At 39.5% G+C, this 22,144-nt stretch overlaps 3 protein-coding genes across 3 annotated transcripts; 1 reads left to right on the top strand and 2 right to left on the bottom strand.

Moving 5' to 3' along the window:
- Window positions 1-1,503: 1,503 nt before the first annotated feature.
- On the top strand, window positions 1,504-5,620 carry LOC115740201 (autophagy-related protein 101). Its single transcript, XM_030673658.2, has 7 exons — window positions 1,504-1,785; window positions 1,942-1,978; window positions 2,341-2,426; window positions 3,261-3,356; window positions 3,779-3,941; window positions 4,024-4,189; window positions 5,338-5,620. The coding sequence occupies exons 1-7, from the start codon at window positions 1,753-1,755 to the stop codon at window positions 5,417-5,419; spliced, it is 663 nt and encodes a 220-aa protein (XP_030529518.1). The 5' UTR covers window positions 1,504-1,752; the 3' UTR covers window positions 5,420-5,620.
- A 4,279-nt stretch (window positions 5,621-9,899) lies between these two features.
- On the bottom strand, window positions 9,900-13,748 carry LOC115740312 (methyl jasmonate esterase 1-like). Its single transcript, XM_030673789.2, has 3 exons — window positions 13,363-13,748; window positions 11,556-11,687; window positions 9,900-10,190 (listed from the first exon to the last, which is right to left on the bottom strand). Exons 1-3 carry the CDS (start codon window positions 13,738-13,740, stop codon window positions 9,900-9,902), a joined length of 801 nt encoding a protein of 266 aa, XP_030529649.1. The 5' UTR covers window positions 13,741-13,748.
- On the bottom strand, window positions 10,455-19,689 carry LOC115740310 (methyl jasmonate esterase 1-like). Its single transcript, XM_030673788.2, has 5 exons — window positions 19,312-19,689; window positions 17,475-17,606; window positions 15,591-15,898; window positions 11,377-11,381; window positions 10,455-10,465 (listed from the first exon to the last, which is right to left on the bottom strand). Exons 1-3 carry the CDS (start codon window positions 19,687-19,689, stop codon window positions 15,608-15,610), a joined length of 801 nt encoding a protein of 266 aa, XP_030529648.1. The 3' UTR covers window positions 10,455-10,465; window positions 11,377-11,381; window positions 15,591-15,607.
- Window positions 19,690-22,144: the final 2,455 nt, after the last annotated feature.

Raw genomic sequence — 22,144 nt, 5'->3', positions numbered from 1 at the left:
AGATAGATATCCTGTGAAACTTACAAATCTACTCATGTATAATTCATCAATAATATATAGAAATGCCACGATTTATATTTCGATTTATTCTTATCAGAGTTATGTAAGACCACATTCTAAAAGTTAGTGCACTTTCGCAACCACGAGATGCTGCGATCACGAGAAATATGTCAAAACAACTTATATAACTCACAGCACTTCTTTCCACAATTATAATTACTACGAGAAAGCGATAACAAGGGATGAAAGGTTTATAAGCTATATAGACCTTATTATCTTTCTTTCGCAGATCAATTCCATGCGCGTCTTTTCTACTTATGCTATTTGTATAAAGGGGGTTTTCAAAATTTCAATCTATGTAGCCAAGTCCTTTTACTTGCGAAACTATGTTATTTCAGCATGACTGAATTTGAGTTGTGCTGGCATCGATCGATAAGGGTGAAACCAAGTCAAGCTGCTCGTGAAGAGATCAAGCGCCGGTTGATCAGTAATCGAGATCGATGCATCTAATCATGAATGGGACTTGAGCTGGAGCTACTGGAGTATGTGTTAGAATCAAGCTTAAGCATACTGAATACTCAACTCGACAGCAGGTTTTCTGTTTGAGCCAAGCTTCCAACAAGAAGCTAGTACTCAATTGACTTTCAATGGACTTTCGAGCACCATAGACGTGAGTCCAGGGGCTCAAGTTTGGCAATAGGATCTCAATACATCATCTTTCATGTCGGTATAATTAAGCATTTAGATGATTGGACTTGAATGAAGATATTGCATATCAGTTTGTGTTTTTTTTTTTTTTGTCCCAAAGTGGAGGCCTCTTTACAACTTTAATCGGATATCAAAATGTATATTTTTTTATTTCTAACAAAAGAATTCTCCATTTTCTTATTTTTTTTTTTTGGAAAATTTTTAAGTAAAAGCCCAAAGTGCTCGAAATGAACCTTGATTTAAATATGGACCTCAAGTGACTATGATGGTCTCGAATAAGAGCATGATATTCTAACTGGTCAAGGGCATTATCGTCCTTTAATTTTTTTTTTTTTCCTTTTCTCCGTTGTCCAGCTATTGCCCGAAGAAGGCTGGTGAGGTCACCTTCGAAGACCTAGGCGAGAGACGACCTCACCTCAATGAGGGTCGCCCTAGTTGGCTACAGGCAAGGCTAGTCCTCACTAGGGTGAGGCCTTAGCTGGTGACCCACATCGACTGTAGCAAAGGAAAAAAAAAAGGAATGAGGAAAAAAAAGAAAAGATAAAAAAAATAATTTGATTGTCGTTTGAACAAAACTGTCATTGACCGATTGGAATATTTAGCAAGTCGATGAAGTCGGTTCTTTATTTGAAACTGTCATGATCACTTGAGGTTCTTATTTGAGATTGACATAGATACTTCATACTTTTTTATTTTAGACAAAGTTCATTTTAGATTTTTATTTGGAATTTTCGACCCTTATTTAAGATTTTACCTTTTTTGATTAAGAAGAGAAAAAAAAAACTAAAAATTGGAAAAGGCTTTCTTCCAAAGCCAAACAGCGGAGTTCAGAGAAGAGGAGCTTTAGCGTTCAAGGCAAGATCAAACGACGCTCTCTCAATTACCCCTTTCATCTCGCCGGAAAATCCACTCGTCTCTCTCCATGCGATCGAGGGTACCGTCCCTTTAACTTCTTCTTCTCCGATCGACCGATCAGCAGAAGAAAAGTCAACATTTTTTTTTTCTGGGTCTTCGCGATTCGTTCGTTTGTTTCGTCAGCCAATCATGAACTGCGAAGTCTGCCATCTCAAAGAATTGGTATGTAAAACACGCGACGATTCGCTTTTATCTGGGTTTCGAAGTAAGAGAATTGAACGCCTGACCTCGTGTTCAGTTGGGCTTGATTCGTGCTGGTCAGTGTAACTTGGCTTCCTGCTTTGTGACACGAACTCGCGGTTTCTTCTTGTTTCGCAGGAGGTGGAGCACTATGAGATTCGGGAAGTGCTCCGATGTAAGTTTGCATCATCGAATGGAATTCTTCTAGCAATTTGATTCTAAGTTCGAATGATAGTTGTCGGGGGTTAGGACTGTGTTTGGGACATGAGAGAGAACAGCTTCCGTAAGACTTGGTTTTTCTATCCGCTGAGGTTTCTCTGTGTTTCCACCAGGACAATTCGCTTTTGCCCTGATATCATTCTTCACCTATTTGGTTGTGATCCCTGTCAAAGTGGCTTTGCTTGGTGTGGAATCTGTCGTTTTCTTTAATCAGTTAATGTCGTGTTTTCTATCGCCAGATATAAACTGATCTTTTGTTGTACTTTTCGTTTTATCAGCTCTTAGTTGAATGATCAAATCGGGTGATATTTTGTGCAGGTATACTACACACTATTATCTTCCACCGAGCTTTAGGCCTTGTACGGCCCAAAGAAATCGACTTGGAACTTTTTGAAATTACATATGTAAGTGGGTGAGCTACTCATTCTATTCTCCATTTGTTGAAATTAGTCTGTCATCTTAATGTTAGAAGCAGTTGGCGATTGGTAGGGTTGCTCTGCTCTGCTGTGACTTCATAGAGTTGGCGTGATCCTATCATCTAGTAATTATCTAGGAAAGTAAATCTTGTTTGAGGCCTATAATGCACCATTTTCTGTGATGTGTTTCTCATTATCTGCCTGTAAGCAGAAGGGATCCTTGGTAAAAATTTGTCTGTATATCTCTACTGCTTCGTGGGGTCAACTACATGGTATATGTATGATAGATATAAACGCAACATTTTTCTTTACTTCTCTATGAAAGTAACGGCAGTAAAGTCTCTGTTCTAAGCATGGTCGGTTACATGCCATTTTGTCTGATTTTAGATGAATATCCTCCCTGAGTTCCCTTCATTGGAGTTATTTCCATGGTCTGTTCTGCACCCATGTTTCATTGAGCCTTTCACCCCTTTTCACGTAGACATCTGTCGGCAAAGTGCAATATGCTGTGGACGCATGTTGAAGTTACTGTTTCATGAGTCTAAACGACTATAAACATACTTCCCTTGATTATTTAATTCTCGTGGTCATAGTGGTGATAACCTGTTCATATATGTACGTACTACATGTTTCATTTTCCGCATCTTATGGTGCATGGAAATCCACAGTAGTAAATTATCAATTTGGACTAAACCAAGCTTCCAGCTTGTTCGGTCTATCTAACTTAGCCCTAGTCAATCTGTAATTATTAAGTTGTGATATCTAGGACTTTACATGATGGAGTTGTGCTTGTTTTGTTGTGCCCAATAATTGATGATATAGGTGCAATGTGGGGATGAAGAAGTCGAGAAGAAAATTGATGAGAAGATAGATCAGTTCATTGGTTGGGCTGAGAAGCATCCAAATAAGAAAAGCCAGGTAGTACTTCAAGCTGTGAAAATATTACTTAAATCATAAAGAACAGGGTTGATTGGCTCTGAACGATACCATCTAAAAGTATGGTTTTGGTGTTTTCCTGTCTTAATGGTTATTATTAGTGAAGCATGAATGTTGTATGCGCATGCTCAATTTCTCATGTAAACTATTCAGAAGCACGTGTCATGCGTCTGGTTTGTGGTAAAAGTTTTTCGAATGTGAACGTCAGCCCTTGGCTTACTGCCGAGATTACACCAAGAGTATCCAAAAATAAGCAGTTCCTATGGGACCTCGGATAAATCATGCCCCTCATGATTTTTTAATGAGATTAGAACTAGCATCATTTTGAAACCTTTAGGGAGTACATGAGGGTTATAGTGTAGATTCCTCTTTTTCCTAACCTAATGTCGGATTACGTGATGCAGATATGTTTATCCTTCTTTGAAGTAAAAAACAAACAGGTATCATGGTTCGGCAAACAAATGGAACGGCTATTTTGGGAACATTGGTATATCAGTTTGAATGTGGCCCAACAACCGAAAGTGCATTCTCTCAAGTCGCATAATAACAAAGTTGTTGACACTGGGGGTATGGGCAATTCTGTACATCTCATTGGAGATGCATTGTTGCCTCATTTGGTTGTTTTACAATGGTGATTTTTTTAATGCAGAGAATATTCTAGAGGAAAGAAGCATCCGCAGGGCATCACTGGAAGCCTCTCTTCGGGATGTTCTGTTTCAGATAATTAGATTCGTGAATGACAAAAAGGAACACGTACCCCCAATTCCAAATCGTGAAGGATTCATCTCATTTCCATATGAAATTGCTATTCCAAGGTCAGCTGATCTAATTTTTCAACCTAGCCAGACCAAATTAGAGTTTATCTTTGTCTGGTTTCTGAACTTTCAATTTGTAGAAGAAATTTCGGGTGATATATGCTTTCTTATTGGCTTTGTATTTAGAATTTGTTTGTTTGTTTGCTTTCAATCATTCACCGTCAATTGGTTGCAATCCTATTGGAAAGTTAGTTCTTACCCAGAACTAGATAACCAGTTTTGAAGCCTTGATTGTGTAAAACATTAATGATCACAATCAAATCTTTGAGTTTTGCTTGTTCGTTGAGAAGCATGACTTTATCAGATTTTTATTTCCTTAATATTAGAAAAAGATAACTTTTCTTGCTGAACTGCATTCGAGCGATATGTTATGCATGAGATATGCCTTTGAATGCTTCAAATAAGAACAGATAAATGTCCTTTGATGTGGTTGGAATCAGTGAATTGGCATCATTTCTAATTTCTGAGATGTACATGCAAGATTTTAGACTCACAAATCTGACAATCTCCTTGATTCAAATAATGTCTTTAAAGCATTTACTCAGTTTGCTCCGGTAGATTTCAGGTGCCTGAATTTGAAATTTAGCGGTTTAGAAACGGTAGCTTGTCTCTGTAAAGTGGTCCTAGATGGTTTTGACTCCTTTTCGGTTTCTGCTATTTGCATTTGCTCTTTGTGTACACAGGAGATGGTGGATGAAAATCTCTGAAGGAAATAATTTTATTAACTTTCGCTTTCTGTGGTCCGGCGAGGATATTCTTTTGCCTTTGGTAAATGTAGTGGTCACTGTTTCCTTCAGTCGTAAGGCAGGGTCAGAAGCAAATTGTTTAAATAAACATATCTGCAGTATAGAAGATAGGAAGTGCAAGAAATTAAAAATTAGCACATATATCTGAAGATTTTGCAATTTTTTTTAATGGTCGAGAAGAAAGTTGTGATAGCACCATGACTGGTATGAATTCCAGTAACACATCGCTTGATGCATGAGCGTAGCCATGGCGACTGCACAATTGGCAGCATGCCAGGGTTTGTTGAGTTGTAACCCCATGTCGTGTCGTCAAGTGAATCGATTTTCCTTTATTTTCTGGTTTTGAATTAAATTTATCCTGAACACATGACCCCTTCTTAACATCTTCCCACCATTTAACAGTTCGTCAGATTCTGCATTTGGAATGGACATGTTCAAGAGGATGCTTCAGACTGGACATCCTACTATGCTGAGCTCTGATTAACATTCTTAGGTGTGGTATCTTGTGTCATGAAGGGCTTCATATCTCTATACTGTTTAGCTTTGTGTACATATTCCCCGATGGACAAAAGCTGCTGAAGCATCTTATAAGCGACCTGCTTTGGCACAAATATCCGGTTCATCCTTGTACATACTCTTTTATATCTATATTTGGAGCTATTCCCTTTGCATTGCTTTAATCTCCATTCTCTTTGTATTCCGCAGTTGAGTTCAATTAGCAACACTATCTTAGTCATGTTAAACTTGTGCATATCTCACTTTGCTTCCAGCTACGTAGTCTTGATTGACCGTAGCGATCACGTTTTGGACTTCACTTTTCAATGTTGAACCGCAGTATGATTCATGCATTACGTAACTCTTCTCCTTCTTCTGCAAAGTTACCTCCATCTTATTCCGCTGCGATGAGAACTCGAACAGGCGAAATCTCAAGGGTAATGTTCCGCGATCTCTTCAAGGGCAGCGCAGAGTTATCGTGGTTTGGAGAACATAACCATATGGTCGGCGCCAGAGATCATCCTCGCTTCATCCAGTGGGTTATGCTCGATCTTCCACTTCAGCGCGTCTCCCTTCACCACAAGCTCCTCTTCGAAAAGAATGATAACGCGCCGGACCGAGCGATATCTCTAATTTGTGATGGCTATTTGCTCCTCCATTTCGGACTGATCAGGATACAGTGGAAAAAGGTCTCACCAAGTAGGACGCTAACATCAAATCCGGTAGTTCTTGCATTCACGAGAGGATAAAGATGGTTTTATTTCGTTGCCTGAGTTGACAACCACTCTATAATCAGGTCGGCTCACGCTAAACTTAGAATCCTTTTGTGAGATCAAACAATTCAGAACCGTGTGTGATTTTCAATCCAACCCACGTACGACTTGTCTATCACCTTTCGGCGTCGTTGCTTCGACTTAGAACTTTAATATATATATATATATATATATATATATATATATATATATATATATATATCAGATTTAACATAACTATTTTGCAGAGAATTAATGATTTTAAAAATATTTTCTTAAAAATGATTGCTCATATCGTTTGAAATGACTAGTCAATGAAAAATATTTTTAAAATCATTAATAAAAGGGGCCAGATGAAAGGGGCCAGATGAACAACCAAAGTCCGTGAATAAAGCCATTTTCCTTTCTCATGGTTGCTCTACGGAACTCAATTGGGGGCTTTAGGGTTAGTATCCCGCTCAATTCTCTCTCTCTCTTAAGGATACTCGACAGGCTAAACCGTCGCCAATGTTATCCTTCGAGAACAATCAACAAGTTGGCGAGGCTTGGCATCGTCAATGGTCGGCGGGGGCAAGCTTTGCTAGATGCCGATGAGGTCAACCTCATCGGCTCTCACGTTTAGCCGGTCGCCGAGGTCCAAAAATCGGTTGAAGGAAGAAGGATTGAAAGAAAGAAAAGAAAATAATTTCGATGCTATATTAAAATATCTTTAAAAAATTTTCCATGTCATTGCCGGCCAATTCACGCGGAATGTTCGATGTTCACGTCAGCAAGTTCAAGCCAAATTGGCTGGATGGACTGAATTGACACAATTACAATAAGTTCAAGACTTTCTTGGTAATTCTCCCGGAGATAACATAAGCGATCAAAGAACTTCACAGAAATAATAATAACAATAATAGTAACAACAACAACAACACTAATAACACTAATAGTAACAATAACAATGATGCTTTCACAGCAACAATGCACGCATAAATTATCCCCATTATGATCCTACGGGGAACCAACGAAGCAGACTCAAGATCTACTCTTTTTGGTCAGCGTCGGTCGGCCTCTTCCCAAGTTTTAATAAAAATGCTTTTGGTAATGCACGAAAGGCCAACAACAACAACAATGGAACTAGCAACAATACGTTGGAGCTCGGGACCAGGCCTATTCCACCTTCTCTCCTTCACCCAAGTCCCTCCATGAAGCCCATCAATGGCTCAAAAGCATTCCCCAAATTCGAGCTCAACTCCCGAGCTTGCTCCGAACTGACCCCCGATGCAAGATAGGTTCTGCTCCCTCCCCTCATTCCACTCTCTCCGAAGGTGGGGATTTCCCTCTCTTCGAAAAATGAAGAGTGACCATTATGGCAATCCTCCGGTGATTAATAAGTTCCATTTTTCAAAAATTAAAGAATTTGAATTTTTCCGACCAACTTTTCTGCAAATTGTCGTTTTATGTGTACCCTTTTTTTTCTTTTTCTTTTTTGTGGTGGAAGGCACCATGCGTGCCAATTTTCCACTGTGATGACGTGTCAAGGAAAAGGTACAAAGAAATTAAGGTCCCGTTTGATTCAGCATTGGAAATAAACATTGGGGCTCTATAGTCTCTTAGCCAAATGCAAATGGTGTTTGGTTCATTTTTTTGCTCACTTTGAGGAGATGCAATTGCATCTCAAATGTTCTCCAAAGTCCTTTAGCTCAAAATACCTCTAGAAGTACTTTGAGCTAAAGGATTTTTGGAAATGCAACTAATTTTTTTTTATTTTAACTTTGTCACCTTCGCTTGCCTCCAGTTGCCCGCCGCCACCCGACCATCGCCCGCCGCCTACACCGCTTTTTTTTTTTTAAAAGTAAAAATACTTTACAAAGTTCATTTTTTAACCAAACAATATTTACGTCAAAATTGCTGTCCAAATATGTTTTTAAAATACATTTTACCAAACACTACTTGCATTTTGAAAAAGATCTTTAGCCCAAAGTTATTTGCATTTTTCAAATTTAAGTGACCGTGCCACGAATAAACAGCCAAACATGCGTTTTCGAACACGATTCGCGGATGTAAATAATCACTTTTTTATTTGTGGAATTGATGTGACGCTCTATTCCGTAAGTTCAAGTGTGAAATTTATCAAGGAAAGCAGTCATTTAACTCTCAACAGGGTTTGGACCAAAAAAAAAAAAAAAAACTCTCAACAGGGCCTTCCAGATTCTGGATGAAGGGCCACCTCACCGAGGCCCGATTTGGGGGTTGGGGTGGGGGGTGGGGCCGAAACGACGCCACTTTTTTGTTCTGAAAGAGTCTTTTTTTATTTCTAATTTTATGTACTTAAAACCTCAGTTAACAATTTAGGATTTAAGCCAAAACGACGCCAATTTGTTATTATATTTCATATAATTAGTACTGACAATGTCACGTAGGAGAGAAACTAATAAAAAAATCATGTCAGCATTTTTGAGAAAAGTGTCAAAAAAGTCATAAACCTATTCTATTGGTGTCAATTCAATCCTAAACCTTTCATTCGTGCTAATTCAGTCTAAACATTTTGCATTAGTGCCAATTCAGTCATAAACCTTTTATTGGTACCTATTCAGTTATAAATCTTTTGCATTTGTGCCAATTCAGTCATAAACCTTTTGTATTTATGTCAATTGAGTCAATTTGGCCAATTTTGGCAAAAAAATTTGCTAACGTAGACATCGATTGTCTTATGTGACATTTTTTAATATTATTAAATATTTGTCATAATTTTTTGATTTTTTCTTCTTTTTCTTTTCTCTCGATCATTAAAAAAAATTATTAAAAATATTCGCGTCAACGCCAGCCATGCCATGTAAGACAATCGATGTCCACGTAAGCAAATTTTAGGCCAAAATTGGCTGGATTGACTTAATGAAAAAGGTTTAGGATTAAATTGACACAAATGCACAAGGTTTATGACTGAATTGGCACCACTAAAAAGTTTAGGACTGAATTGGTAGAAATGTAATAAGTTTATGACTTTTATGACACGTTTCCCCATTCAGAAACTTATTGTATGGATGTCAATTTAGTCCTAAATCTTTCAATTTAACCAATTTGATCCCAAATATTTTGACAATTTGTTAATGTAGTCATTCCGACTAATTTTGGCTGGAAATCTCTAATGCGGACGTTGGACGTCTTATCCGACGATCTGCGTTAATGTGGATAATTTTTTTTCATTTTTCTATGTCTCTAAATATTTTTTGTAACTTTTTTCTTTCTTTCTTTTTTCTTTTTCCTCCGCCGATTGCCAAAACTGGTGAGATCGACCCTCACCTATGGTAGGTCTCCAACCATCACCGAGGCTTGGGGACTAGAGAAGGAAGAAGGGGAAAACAAGAGAAAAGCGAAAAAATTTTAAAAAAAATTAACAAAAAATTCAGAAGAATTAAACATAATTACAAAAAATTGTCAATGTCAAGACTGGTCGTGCCATAAACGATGACCAACGTCAACGTTAGTGGCTTCTAGCTAAAACTGGCTAAAAATGACTATACTAGTAAATCGTCAAAAACATTCAGTATTAAACTAGCCAAATTGAAAGTTTCAGAACTAAATTACTATCTCTGCAATAGATTTAGGACTTTTACCGTCTCTTAGAACTTACTTTGATAGTAGATTCTTGCAATATTGAGAACTAACGTCATAACCCATTTGTCAGGCATATGCATAAATTCAACCTCAGACAATCTTAAAACATGTTGCTCAAGAGCAATAACATTCAGCAATCTCTCCGAGAGCATGACAAAGCTCATGCGGCTTAGAGAACATGACCATGTGATCTGAGCCAGAGATCACCTTCGCTTCATCTGGCGGGTTCATCTCCACCATCCATCTCTGCACGTCTTCCGTTAGGATGAGGTCTCGGTCGCACACGATGTAAACCCGACGGACGGTGCCGTATTTGGCCTTCGTGACTGCTACTTCCTCCTTCATCTTGGCTTGGTCAGGGTACAGACGGAATGGCCTCATTAAGGAGGCCGCCAAAGTCAAATCCTGCAACGCTCGGAATCATTCGTCGTGAGGAAATCAAAACATAAAGACGATCATGATTAAAAAAAACAATTATCATACATTACTTTCACCGCAACGACTGATAACTCTCTTGAGAATCGCGATCTGATTTTATCATTTTAAATAGTACATTTACATTCCGGACCGTCATATGTGGCGATCCAAGCAATCTCATCACAAATTAATTATATTGAGCTAAAAGTATGCCGAGATTATCTAGGATTTTTACCCTATGTAGGTTGATGAACCAAACCCAACTAAAAATCCTCAAATGTTGCCAAAAAGTAGCTAATCGCCATGTTGCATGGGAGCAAATAGTACAAAAAGTTCTAAATTTATTGCATATTTATCAATTGAGTCATAAACCTTTTCACATTTACCTTCTTCCTTCGCCGATCACTGAACCTCCACTATGGCTGGCGACCATCCAAAGGCAATTACAGGTAAGGGTTGCCCTCACCAGCTTCGGGCGAGGGGTGAGCCAACCTAGGGCGAGGCCAACGAGGATCGCCCAAGCCGGAGGCCAACTAGGGCCGAGTTCGGGTGAGGCTCGCCCTCTCCATATTCGGTGAGGTCGACCCTTGCCCAAAGCCGGCAAGGCCGATCCTTGCCCGGCTTTGGTGAGGCTCAACATCATTAGATGTGTCGAGGCGAGCTTCGCCGGACGTTGGCAAGGGCGACTCTCACCGCTTGGAGCCCGTGGCCGGTCTTTGGCCATGCCCGAGGCCCAACAACCGACGGATGAAGAAGGAAAAGAAAAATCAAATCAATAATGGTGTTCACGTAAACAATTTTCGACCGAAATCGGCCAAATAGACTTAATTAACAAAACGTGAAAAAGATTTAGGACTCAATTTACACAATTAAAGTGTTTACGACTAAATTAGCAAAACTACAATAGATTTATGATTTTTTTTGACAATTTTCACTGTTGCATGGGGTACACCACTAATGTACTCCGTTGAGGCGGACTTGTATGTGTTCTTTTTGCATTGTTAAAAATGGTTGGAAACCGGGTTTATTCTAAACCCGTTTAGCACCCACAGAAGAATAGCCTTTCATGTTCTTCGACCCATTTCAACCTATTTAATAGAATTCTTTTCTATCAAGACACAAATCGGCCCAGCACATTCGAGTTTGAAAGTACGTGAATGACCCATTTTACCACCTCTACTGATGTCCGATTCCCTACCTCGACCCCTAGCAAACCATGATGTAGGCAACATCGTCGTACACGACATATTTCATGTCACCTATGAATTTGCTTAAGTGCTGTGCAATTCGGTGACTGCTGTCGAGAAGCTCAGGAGAACAAGAACAAAAACGAAAGAAAGTTCGGGCACCAACCTCGGGTGGGGACAGTTGATACAACTTGGTAGAGAGAAGATCGTATCCAAAAAGCAGGGAAGTGGGAGGTTGCGCAGGGCCATCATCAAATGCGTATGCCGAGTCCGTGCTGAATCCCAATCTGCGATCACGCTAGATGGATTTTGCAAGGGTAATGTTAATCAAACGAGCCGTCCACTAATCTCTTGCAAAAAGATTTTACAATCAATCAATCCATCGAAGTTATAAATAAATAAATAAAACTAACTTTGGATGATTTCTATTCTAAATTTAATTTGAGCAATTGTACAACTCTCGACATCAAGTGGACATTCGGCCGAACTCGATACATCGAACTTACGTGCTTCTTTTTTCTTGGCACTGTGTGCAGATTTTCCACAGGTGAAAAAGAAAAATAAAGGCTGAGGAGGTCTTAGGCATCTGATTTTGGTAAAAAAATTCAAGGATGTTTTCGATGCAATAAGATGGGGGAAAAGTCGCCATAGGTGTTATAATTTTCGGATATCACCTATTTTGGTGTCGTAATTCTTCAATCGAACACCTAAGTGCCGGAAATCCCAACGTGGCATTTGTGGTAAACATGTTTTTAAAGTTATTGCACTCAAGTAATCGATTAGAAAGTTACGGTGCCAAAGTAAACGTGTTTCGTTTTTTAAAAGTTATGGCGCCAAAATAAGTTACGTACGAAACTTATGGCATGTGTGGTGTCATTTCCCCCAATAAGATGCGATATCCAATATTCGGTTAGTAGCCGCCCTTGCCCCAAATTTAGTGTTCTATGTTTATTGCCAAACCATATGTCACGTGTGGATGCATTTGTTTCAATGAAAATATTTTTCAAAAATGAATTTTTCGGACTTTCACTCATTTGGTTCCTCGAAAATTACCGCGACGACCTCGCCAGCTTTAGGCAAGGACGTCGCGGCCCTCACCGGCACAGTTGGAAAAAAAAAAAAAACACAAGGCAACTAATAAAATGTTAGTAAAAAATTATTCATGCCAGCAACGGCCGTGCAAGCGGGATAGTTGACGTCCAAATTAACATTTCCAGTCAAAATTGGGCGAATGGACTCAATTTACAAAACCTTAAATGACCCAATTGACATAATTAAATGTTTATGATTGAATCCTCAAATGTGTAATAGATTTAGAATCTTTTGGACACTTTTCCTCCCAAAGAGTATATAGTAGTTTATGCAGGAAAGGACAAGAAACCCGTCGAAATGACAGCTAATGTGTTTGATACATGTTATTATAAGTGATCTTATTCCTTTAGGTTTCGCAGGAATCCCGCACGGAAGCGACCAATAATGCTTGCGTAATTTGTAAAGCTCATTTGTTAAATTATTATTAGGATGAACAGAGCTAGTTGGGAGGGAAAATTGCAGATAATAACCTTAGTAATACCACTCACGATTCAATCTTTCTTTTTTAAGTGATGAATGTAAGTAAGACGATCCCCTTCATTTGCATCACGCGAAGTAGTGAGTTAAATACACGTTCCTCCTAACAAGTAGATGTTAGAGCAAATTAACGTTGAAAACAATCTGATTCAGACAATGAAAACCCAATCACAGTAAGAAAAAAAAAATTAACCAAGGTTTAGTCACGAGTCATGGGACATGTTCTTGCCCTTGCGTTGGCATTTCCAGGGCATTCTTCCCAGTTACAGGACGTTGTCAAGAAGTTTTCCATAACCGCGAGTTAGCTCTACAGCGTGTGTCAGAATGTCTTATAGGACGGTACACAGAAGAAATAGACTTGCTTAGAGAGAGAGAGAGAGAGAGAGAGAGACTATGACGAATACCTCTTCACGGATGGAGTGGATACCGAGTTCAGGACCCGGCATGAGAGCAGCAGCAAAAACAGCTACAGCTACTTTCTCAGGAAATCTCTCCATGGCCATTGACAGGACAAGCCCGCCTATGCTATGCCCTACCAAAATCACCTTTTCTTCCCGAGGAAGACCCTCCAAGAATTCGAAGAGAGGCTCGACGTATTCCTCGATCGAATTCAACTCTTTAGCTTGCTTTGGATGGATCCCCGAAGCGGCCATGTCCAAGGCAGTGACCTTGTGGCCGGTGGACTCGAGGAGGGTGACCACTCTGTACCAGCACCAAGCTCCATGGCAAGCCCCATGGACTAGCACAAAGTGTTTCTCTCTCTGAGTTTCCTTGTTATCCATGTGTAGTAGTGAGTTGGCCTAGACCTCTGATCGGCTTTGCTTAATGTGGGAGTTTTTATGATCACGAATTAAATATTTTCCTTTCCTTTTTCTATTCTTTTGGTTAAGGTCACGGACTAGTTTAAGGGTACCTAAAGTTATTCTTGTCTCATATTCTTTTAGAAAGGACAAGGGACTATATTTTTGTTCTTTCCCCTCCAGAAGTGCCTTGACTTGAAGCTGAAGCTGAAGCTGGGGTTAGCTTGGAAATAGCAAAATGTCTGGACTTGAGCAAACCCAAAGTATTCCCTCGATTTGTGCTGCTTTTGTTTTATTTTGTTTGATATAAAGTCACGCACTGATAGACTATGCTCATGCAATTTAAGCATCCTCTCTTGGAAAACAGAAAGCATGTTAGGCTCCATTTGCTTGACGGAGAATATTTTTCCCAATTTCTAATGTTTGGGAGCAGAAAATATGTGGTCAAATAAAATATTTTCCGGTTAATGAAAAATATCTTTCTAAATCTGGATAAAATGATTTCCATTTCTAAAAAATGAAACTCATTTTCCAATCTTTTTTGTTAGGGCTCTCTCTTACCTTCTCGCCTTCGGTGTGAATCTTCGCCTGCAAATCTACCCTTGACAAGCTTCAGACCATCCCCTCCGCCGCTAGACCCAACCCCGCCCCGACCGATCTGCTCTCTCCCCTCCTCGGCCTCTCCCTTTTTGACGCTGATTTCGTCCTCCAGTCCTTGATCCTCACCATCTAATTCACCTACAGCAAGATCATGGAGCCCACTCCCAAGTGTGCCTTCAAGCTCTTCTCGCTCATCCTCGTCCATGAGGAGATCAATGATGGTGCTAGCTATAGCGGTCAGGCGAGCATCGGTGAAGGTTCGAGCTCGATTTTGAGGCTATTGCAGGAGAGGACGCCATCGAGCCTGACGTGCTTAGAGTTGCCAGATCTGGCGAAGTCAGCGAGGCGAGGTCAACCACGCTCGAAACTCGCCGACCATGGGCAAGCTCGACATCGCCCAAGTCTCTAGCAAGTCTTGAGCCTCGCCGGCCATGGCCGAGCTCGTTCCTCGCCGGTGGCTGGTCGTCAGCCGAGGAAGAAGGAAAAAGAAAAAGAAAAAGAATAAATTTTTAGTAATTTTCCCTATGGAAAATCAAATCGGATTTTTCATACCAAACGACGAAAAATATTTTCAAGTAGATTTCAGGTTTCAGCCAAACACCGGAAAATGACGTCATTTTTCTGGAAAAAGACTTTCTAGATTTTTTTTTTCCTTTTAAAAGTGCCATATTTCAGGAAACAAATGAAGCCTTATGATGAAATTATTTTACTATCATGGTAAAGCAAGATAAACAAACGTTTTTGTTTTTCGGATAAACCGCTTTGGTGTTTGGAAAATAATAAAATTTGTTCATAATAATTTGTAAAGAACTGGTGAAGTGGTTCAATCATATAAATTTTAAAAAGGAGCTGCTGGCTTGACAATCCGATAAGTACGTCGGTTATTTTTAACCACACGATCTCCCAATCAACGAGTGCTTTATGCAAAACACGCGATGATGGTGTGTGAATTTACGATTGAGATTGTACCATACAAGATCGTCAGGAAAGCATTTCTCATTTTAAAATGCTAGTGATACTTGTCATTATTTTTATTTTTTGATCGAACATCGAAACAAACAATTTGTTTTGTCTGACTTTCGAAAACAAACACTGAAATAGACATTAATTGCGGGCTTTTCCCAGTAATGTATTGCTTATACTCATCATATTGATAGAAATTTTTAATTGATATGCATAACTCTCTAAATGTCTGAAACCAATCCCTCTTATTTTCATGGTGATGAGAGAACTTTCATGGCCACAAATCTCAAGAGTAATGACACTCGGCAATCTCTCCAAGAGCGTCACAAAGCTCCAGTGGCTTAGAGAACATGACCATGTGATCTGATGCAGAGATCACCTTCACTTCATCTGGCGGGTTCATCTCCACCATCCATCTCTGCAGGTCTTCAGTTAAGATGAGGTCTTGGTCGCACACGATGTAAACACGGCGGACGGTGCCGTATTTGCCCTTCGTGACTGCTACCATCTCCTCCATCTTGGCTTGGTCAGGGTACATGCGAAGTGGCCTCACTAAGTAGGACGCCAAAGTCAAATCCTACGACGTTTGCAATTACTCATCATGTCAAAATCAAAACGTAAACTTTAAAATTGATGTGAATGATATCTTACATTGCTTTTACCGCGATCAATGGCAATTCTCTCGAGAACTGCAATATAATTTCATCATTTCAGGTAATATTTTTGTGGTCCGGACAGTCATATTTGGCGATTCGAACGGTCCAATCAGATACTAATTGAACTAAGACAAACATATGCCTAAAAAAATTAGGGTTTGTGGCCTTGTTCTCTGGCCTGATTGAAGCTACTGAATTCACAAAAACCATCTACGTGGTGATTAGTGCCTACTCTATTTTATCACCAATGGTGAGCACATTGCACTTTATTTGTAAGTACAAAGGAAATATAACTACAAAGCGTTCTATTGTCTTCCTATCATATTAGGCAATTATCCAGATGAATTCCTCAAAACGAACCACAACCTTAAGCTAGGCAAAATTGATGCATGGGCACACCACCAATTAGAGGTGGCAAAATGGGTTGCCTTCAATTTAAAAAGAAGCTTCAGTGGGTCATAAATGGGTTATTTAGAAACTTAATATCCTAAATGGATTTTAAATGATTCATAAGTGGGTTAGCTAAGATAACTATATTAAGTAAGTCACAAATAAAGTTATTGAATATTTTAAAGTTTTTGATTTTTTTTCTTTTTTTTTCTTCCTTTTTTCTTTTTCATCCTACCTCCGTTGGCGAGCCTCGAGCCACCAACCTCAAGCAAGCTCGTGCTCACATAGATCTTGCCGAGAATGGAGCTTGCCTGGTTCAGCCTACGGCGAGCTTGAGCTCGCCTTGGTCGGCCACGTTGGTGGCCGATCGCCGAGGCCCGACAAAGGCGGAGGAAGGAGATAGAAGGAAGAGAAAATAAAAATAAAAGAAAAGAAAAATAAAAAAAATAAAAATTCAGGTAATAAATAATCAGAAATTTTAAAAGAAATAAAAATAAACAAATTATATTTTTTAAAAAATATCAAAAAATTCAATTTTTGGTTAAATTATGAAAATTGTCCACAATTAGTAACATAATTATTTCAAAAGGTTATAAGAAATAAATAATCCTATATTTGATTAAATATAAAAGTATTTTAGTAATGCGGGTCGGGTTAGGTATGAGTCAAGAAATTTGCACAAAGTATAAATGGATCATAAACGGGGTTAATGGGTCAATTTGAGTCGGACCATTTATGACCCGAGCCAAACCTATCTCGACCCGACCCACCCGTTCGATAGGTCTACCACCCATTTGATCATCCCATCCTTGTTATATCGTTAAAAGTGGATCCAAAGTGGGTTTTATCCTAAACCATTAACACGTGCATGAGATTAGAGTGGCTTTAGACCCATTCCAACCTATTTTATAGAAGTAATTCGACTTAAAATTGCATGATTGACTCAATTTGCCATCTCTATTCATGCCCGATTCCTTGACACGACCTCTAACAAACCATAATCTATGCAACTATCATTTGCCAAGTGCTCATGCAATTCAGTGGTTGGAAACCCGGGAAAAACAAAAACAGAAGAAGAAGAAGAAGAAGAAGAAGAATGGCAGTAACCTCAGGTGGGGAGAGTTGATACATCTTGGAAGAGAGTAAATCATAACCAAATAGCAAGGAAGTGGGAGGCTGTTCACGGCCATCATCGAAAGCATATGCCGAGTCCATGCGATATTCCAACCTGCGAGCATGCTATATGGATTTGCAGGATGATACGAATCAAAAGAGTTGTCCAATAATCTCGTGCAAAACCAATTTTCAACACTGTCGACACTGCGTAGGTCTTTATCTTTACTAACAAGGAAAATGGAAAAAGAAGCCATGGAAGACTATTCAATAATCTTGTTGTCATCTTCTGAGGAGATAAATTACGAAAATATTCTAAATTTTAGAGGATCTCTATTCTGGGATTCAATTTGAAAATTTGTATAACTCTCAAGATCAACTGGACATTCAGCAAATATCAGAACACCAAACGTACATATTCCTTCTTCTTTTTTTCACACTATGTGCAAATTTTGGGATAATTGCCCAAAATTTTCTAAACATATTGTGCTGGTGTCAATTCAATCCTGAACCTTTCTATATGTCCAATTAAGTTCTAAACTTTGACCAAAAATAAATTAAGTTCTAAACATTTTCACAATTTGCATATATATTTTTTCCAGCCAATTTTGAGAAAAACCGCTAAAGTGGATGTTAACTATCCTACATGGACATCCATATGGTACGATCGGTGCTGATATGGACAATTTTTGTAATTTTCTTAAAAGAATCTGAATTTTTTTTTTCTTTTTTCTTCTTTTTTCGTTGTGGCCTTGCAAGCCCTCGCCGACCATAGATAAAATTGGAATTCTTTTTTTAAAATATTGTTATAGTTATCCACATCGACGATGATGATGCCATGTAGGACAATTGACGTCCATGTAAGCAATTTTTAACTAAAATTGATCAAAATGACTATATTGTTAAATCGTCAAAACGTTTAAAACTTAACTAGTCAATTTGAAAGATTTATAACTAAATCCGTACAATAAATGTAGGACTTTTTTGGTAATTATCCTTGCAAATTTTCCCCTGGCGAAAGGTAGAAATAAAGGCTGGTCTTAGGCATCTGATTTTGGTAAAAACTTCGGCAAAGGATGTTTTTGATGAAATAAGATGCAATATCCAAATCTTCACTAAGTGGCCGGCCTCTCCTCCATTTCGGTGTACTTTGCTGTTGGCTAAACCATGTTTAGATTGCTAGACAACTGCAAATTTAATGATTGTGCTCATTCTATTTGTCTTTTAAAATGTTGCCGTCTCTAAAACCCTTTCTTTTGTACTTTATGTTTGTCACTAGAGAACACACATTGCAAGGGCTTCTTCACAAATCGATAAATGGGTAACGACGGATTTATGGATATTTAAATGGATGAATGATATTCAAGCAATCAACGTAAATTTATCACATCACATTGATGATGCCGCATTCAGCCTATTCAAATTGTTTAATCTAAGCATTGATCGTCACACAATGATAGAGACCTCTCCATCAGAGTGATGAGTTTTGGACAGCATCTGCTGAAAGCATGTCTCAATGGGAACATAGAGCTTGTGCTTGCAACAGATCATATGCAGCGTTAAAATCCAAAAGGCTAATTTGGAAGAAAACCTTACAAGTTGTATTCAGGATCGCCATCGTTAACTTTATTAGCGGCAATTTCTCTCTCTCTTTTTGGTCAAAATATTAGCTGGGATTCATCGGTCATCATCATGCATGGATGCATGGATGTACCGATGAAGACTCACTTTGATGATGATGATGATGATGATGAGGAGGAGGAGGAGGTCTCTTTGAGAAATTGTTTCGTGCACCCAAAAAAAGTTGGACCATTTATCGGTTCGGGTGTACCTCTTCACCGATGGATCGGAAACTGAGCTCAGGACCAGGCATGAAGGCAGCAGCAAAAACAGCAACAGCTACTTTCTCAGGAAATCTCTCCATGGCCATTGACAGGACAAGCCCGCCCATGCTATGCCCTACCAAAATCACCTTCTCCTCACGAGGAAGACCCTCCAAGAATTCAAAGAGAGGCTCGACATATTCCAGTATCGAATTCAACTCTTTAGCTTGCTTCGGATGGACCCCTGAAGCGGCCATGTCCAAGGCAGTGACCTTGTGGCCCGAGGACTCGAGGACGGTGGCCACTCTGTACCAGCACCAAGCTCCATGGCAAGCCCCATGGACTAGCACAAAGTGTTTCACTCTCCCAGTCTGTTTGCCCTCCATGTTGGCAAGATTGGATTTTGCTTTTCAGTTGGGGAGATTATATGTTGCTAGGTTTTGGTAAGCGATGAAAGTTGTGCTCTATGCATCTTGTCTTTAGTCCGAAGGTTGGCCTCAGGAGAGGACGGTATAGTAATTCTTGCTCAAGCCCAAGGATACCGACCAGAAGGGATCAAGACAAAAGGATGTCGATACGTCCGATAGAATCTCCATTAATGGGAATAGTCCGTTGAAATTTTATCAGCTGAAACTAGGCCTTCCACTTAGAAGTAGAAGCAACAGTTTGAATGATATGAATGCAGTCGTGTAAGGTCTTGTTTCGCTGGAATTTAATCCATAACGAAATAACTTTCACCAAAAGTAAATCTTCGGCTTTTAATTGAAGGAGATTGGATTCTGTGGTGATTCCGGATAGGAAATATCCAAATGAGTATAGAAATCAATATAGAATTATACAAATATAAACCGAACCGGAGTTTGACTCAAAGGAAATGTTTAGAAAGTACAACGGAAACAAACTTCGACAGAATTTGACTCGACGACGAAGCTTGAAAACGTGACAGTACTACGCCGGAGTTTGACTTGACGACAAAGCACCAAGGATAAAGATTCGCATTGGAGTATGACTCAACGACTTGAATCTGAGAATTACAGCTATATCTAAGGAAATCTAAAATGCAGTAAAAATAAAGATTATTGAAAGACGGGTTTGGTTTTTTCTTATGTTGGGGGCGGGGGGGCCTCTTCAGTTGATGAACACTTGTATTTATAAGCCTTCCATCATAACCGCTTGGAGCAGTTTTCCTGCGATTGCAAGTCTGTTTCCATGTCTCCAAGTCTCCACGTCTGTTTCCACGACTCACGTCCCCAAGCCTGTTTCCACGTCTCTAAAGTTCTGCTCCATTTTCCCATGTTGTCAAACATTATCTTCAAAACAGTTGCTCGTTCAAAGTTGATGCCTTATCCTTCGCGCTCGTTTGAAACTACAACTATTCTTTTTCCAATGTTTATCGATAATTCAAAACCACGATATTCTCTTAATCGAAAAAGATATCTACTGATTAAATCTGGCCTAATGATCAGCAACCATGTCCCTTTACTCCCGATATTCTTGTGCCCATGGTCTTTCGGCTCTCTCGAAGTATGTTTCTCTGCCGACATATGGCTATTTTTTGGTGTAAACAGGTCTACTTCGTAAGAGTCCTAAAAAGGGGTATGCATTGTTAGGACCGGTCCGTTTCCGGTATGGAACTGGGGACAAAACCAGTAGTCTCAGTCCCCAAATTTTCGAGACCGGGCACCGGATCGTCCCAGAACCGACGGTCCGGTCCCAGTGGGACCACTAACACCAGCTACTTACAAAAGTCTAACCATTTGATCTAAACTAATAACTTCTAATCTCAACCATACAACCTAATAAACATACACATGATCATCTTGCAACCATCACATGAATACTTATAATCCTAAAATAATGAGAAAATATTAAATTAGGAAAAAAAACCACTTAAAATAACCGAAACAGGATTACGCTCCCGCACCATTCTCCTTGAGTTGCAAAGAATCAAGCTCAAAGTAGGATTACACTTGTATTTCACTAAATTCAAGTGCGAACAAAATAATGAGTTTGCATAATATAGTCAAGACAAAACACAATTGAGTCAAGACAAAACAAGATCGGAGGCTGCATATCGACAAACACGATTAGAGGGTGTGTTGCGGGGGCGGGATGCAAGCGTCAAGCGAGAGAAGAGAAATGAGTATCGAGTAGAAGATGGGAAAATTAGGTTAACTACTTCTTCAAAAATTTCTAATTTTTAGTCTAATTGCGTGTGTGTATTCTGGGTGGTCCAATCCGATCTCATCCACCATGGAATTGACGACCGAATCTCCCAGTTATTGGTCCCATTTATTGGGACTGGGGACCGGATCGCCCTGTTATCGGCCCTCCTCAAGGATCGGACCCACTCGGCCGATTCGGTCCAGTTTGCTTACCGGATTCCTAAAATGTTTCACTAGTGGTATAATTGCTCAATAGAATGAAGGCAACTTCAATTGAAAATATTGCTTAAAGCTCGGACTTAGGCTCTCTTAGGGCGCGCATGGTAACACTTCAAAAATTCAATTTCTCCGCCGTAAGCCCATTTGGCGGATAAATGTGTTTGATAAAAATATGATCGAAGTAGAAATCCGTTTGATAAAAAAATTGACTTCTGATAGGATTTTTCACTTATGACAAGATATTTCACTTCTGATAGAATTTTTGCCTAATTTTGAAAAGTAAAAAATTTTAACTTCTCTGCTCCAGAATGACTTCTTGCACCACACCCGCTTCCGTCGACCACCGTTGCTATGACCGCCGCCCGCCGACCACAACCGTCGCAGCCACGGCCGGCCGCCGCCGACCGCCGCCATCAACCGCCGCCACCGACGGCCTCCACCAACCGCCGTTGCCGTA

This window comes from Rhodamnia argentea, chromosome 1 (assembly GCF_020921035.1).
Source record: "Rhodamnia argentea isolate NSW1041297 chromosome 1, ASM2092103v1, whole genome shotgun sequence".
Lineage (NCBI taxonomy): Eukaryota > Viridiplantae > Streptophyta > Magnoliopsida > Myrtales > Myrtaceae > Rhodamnia > Rhodamnia argentea.
Note: the sequence above shows the minus strand (reverse complement) of the source record. Positions and strands in the feature narration are given on the sequence as shown.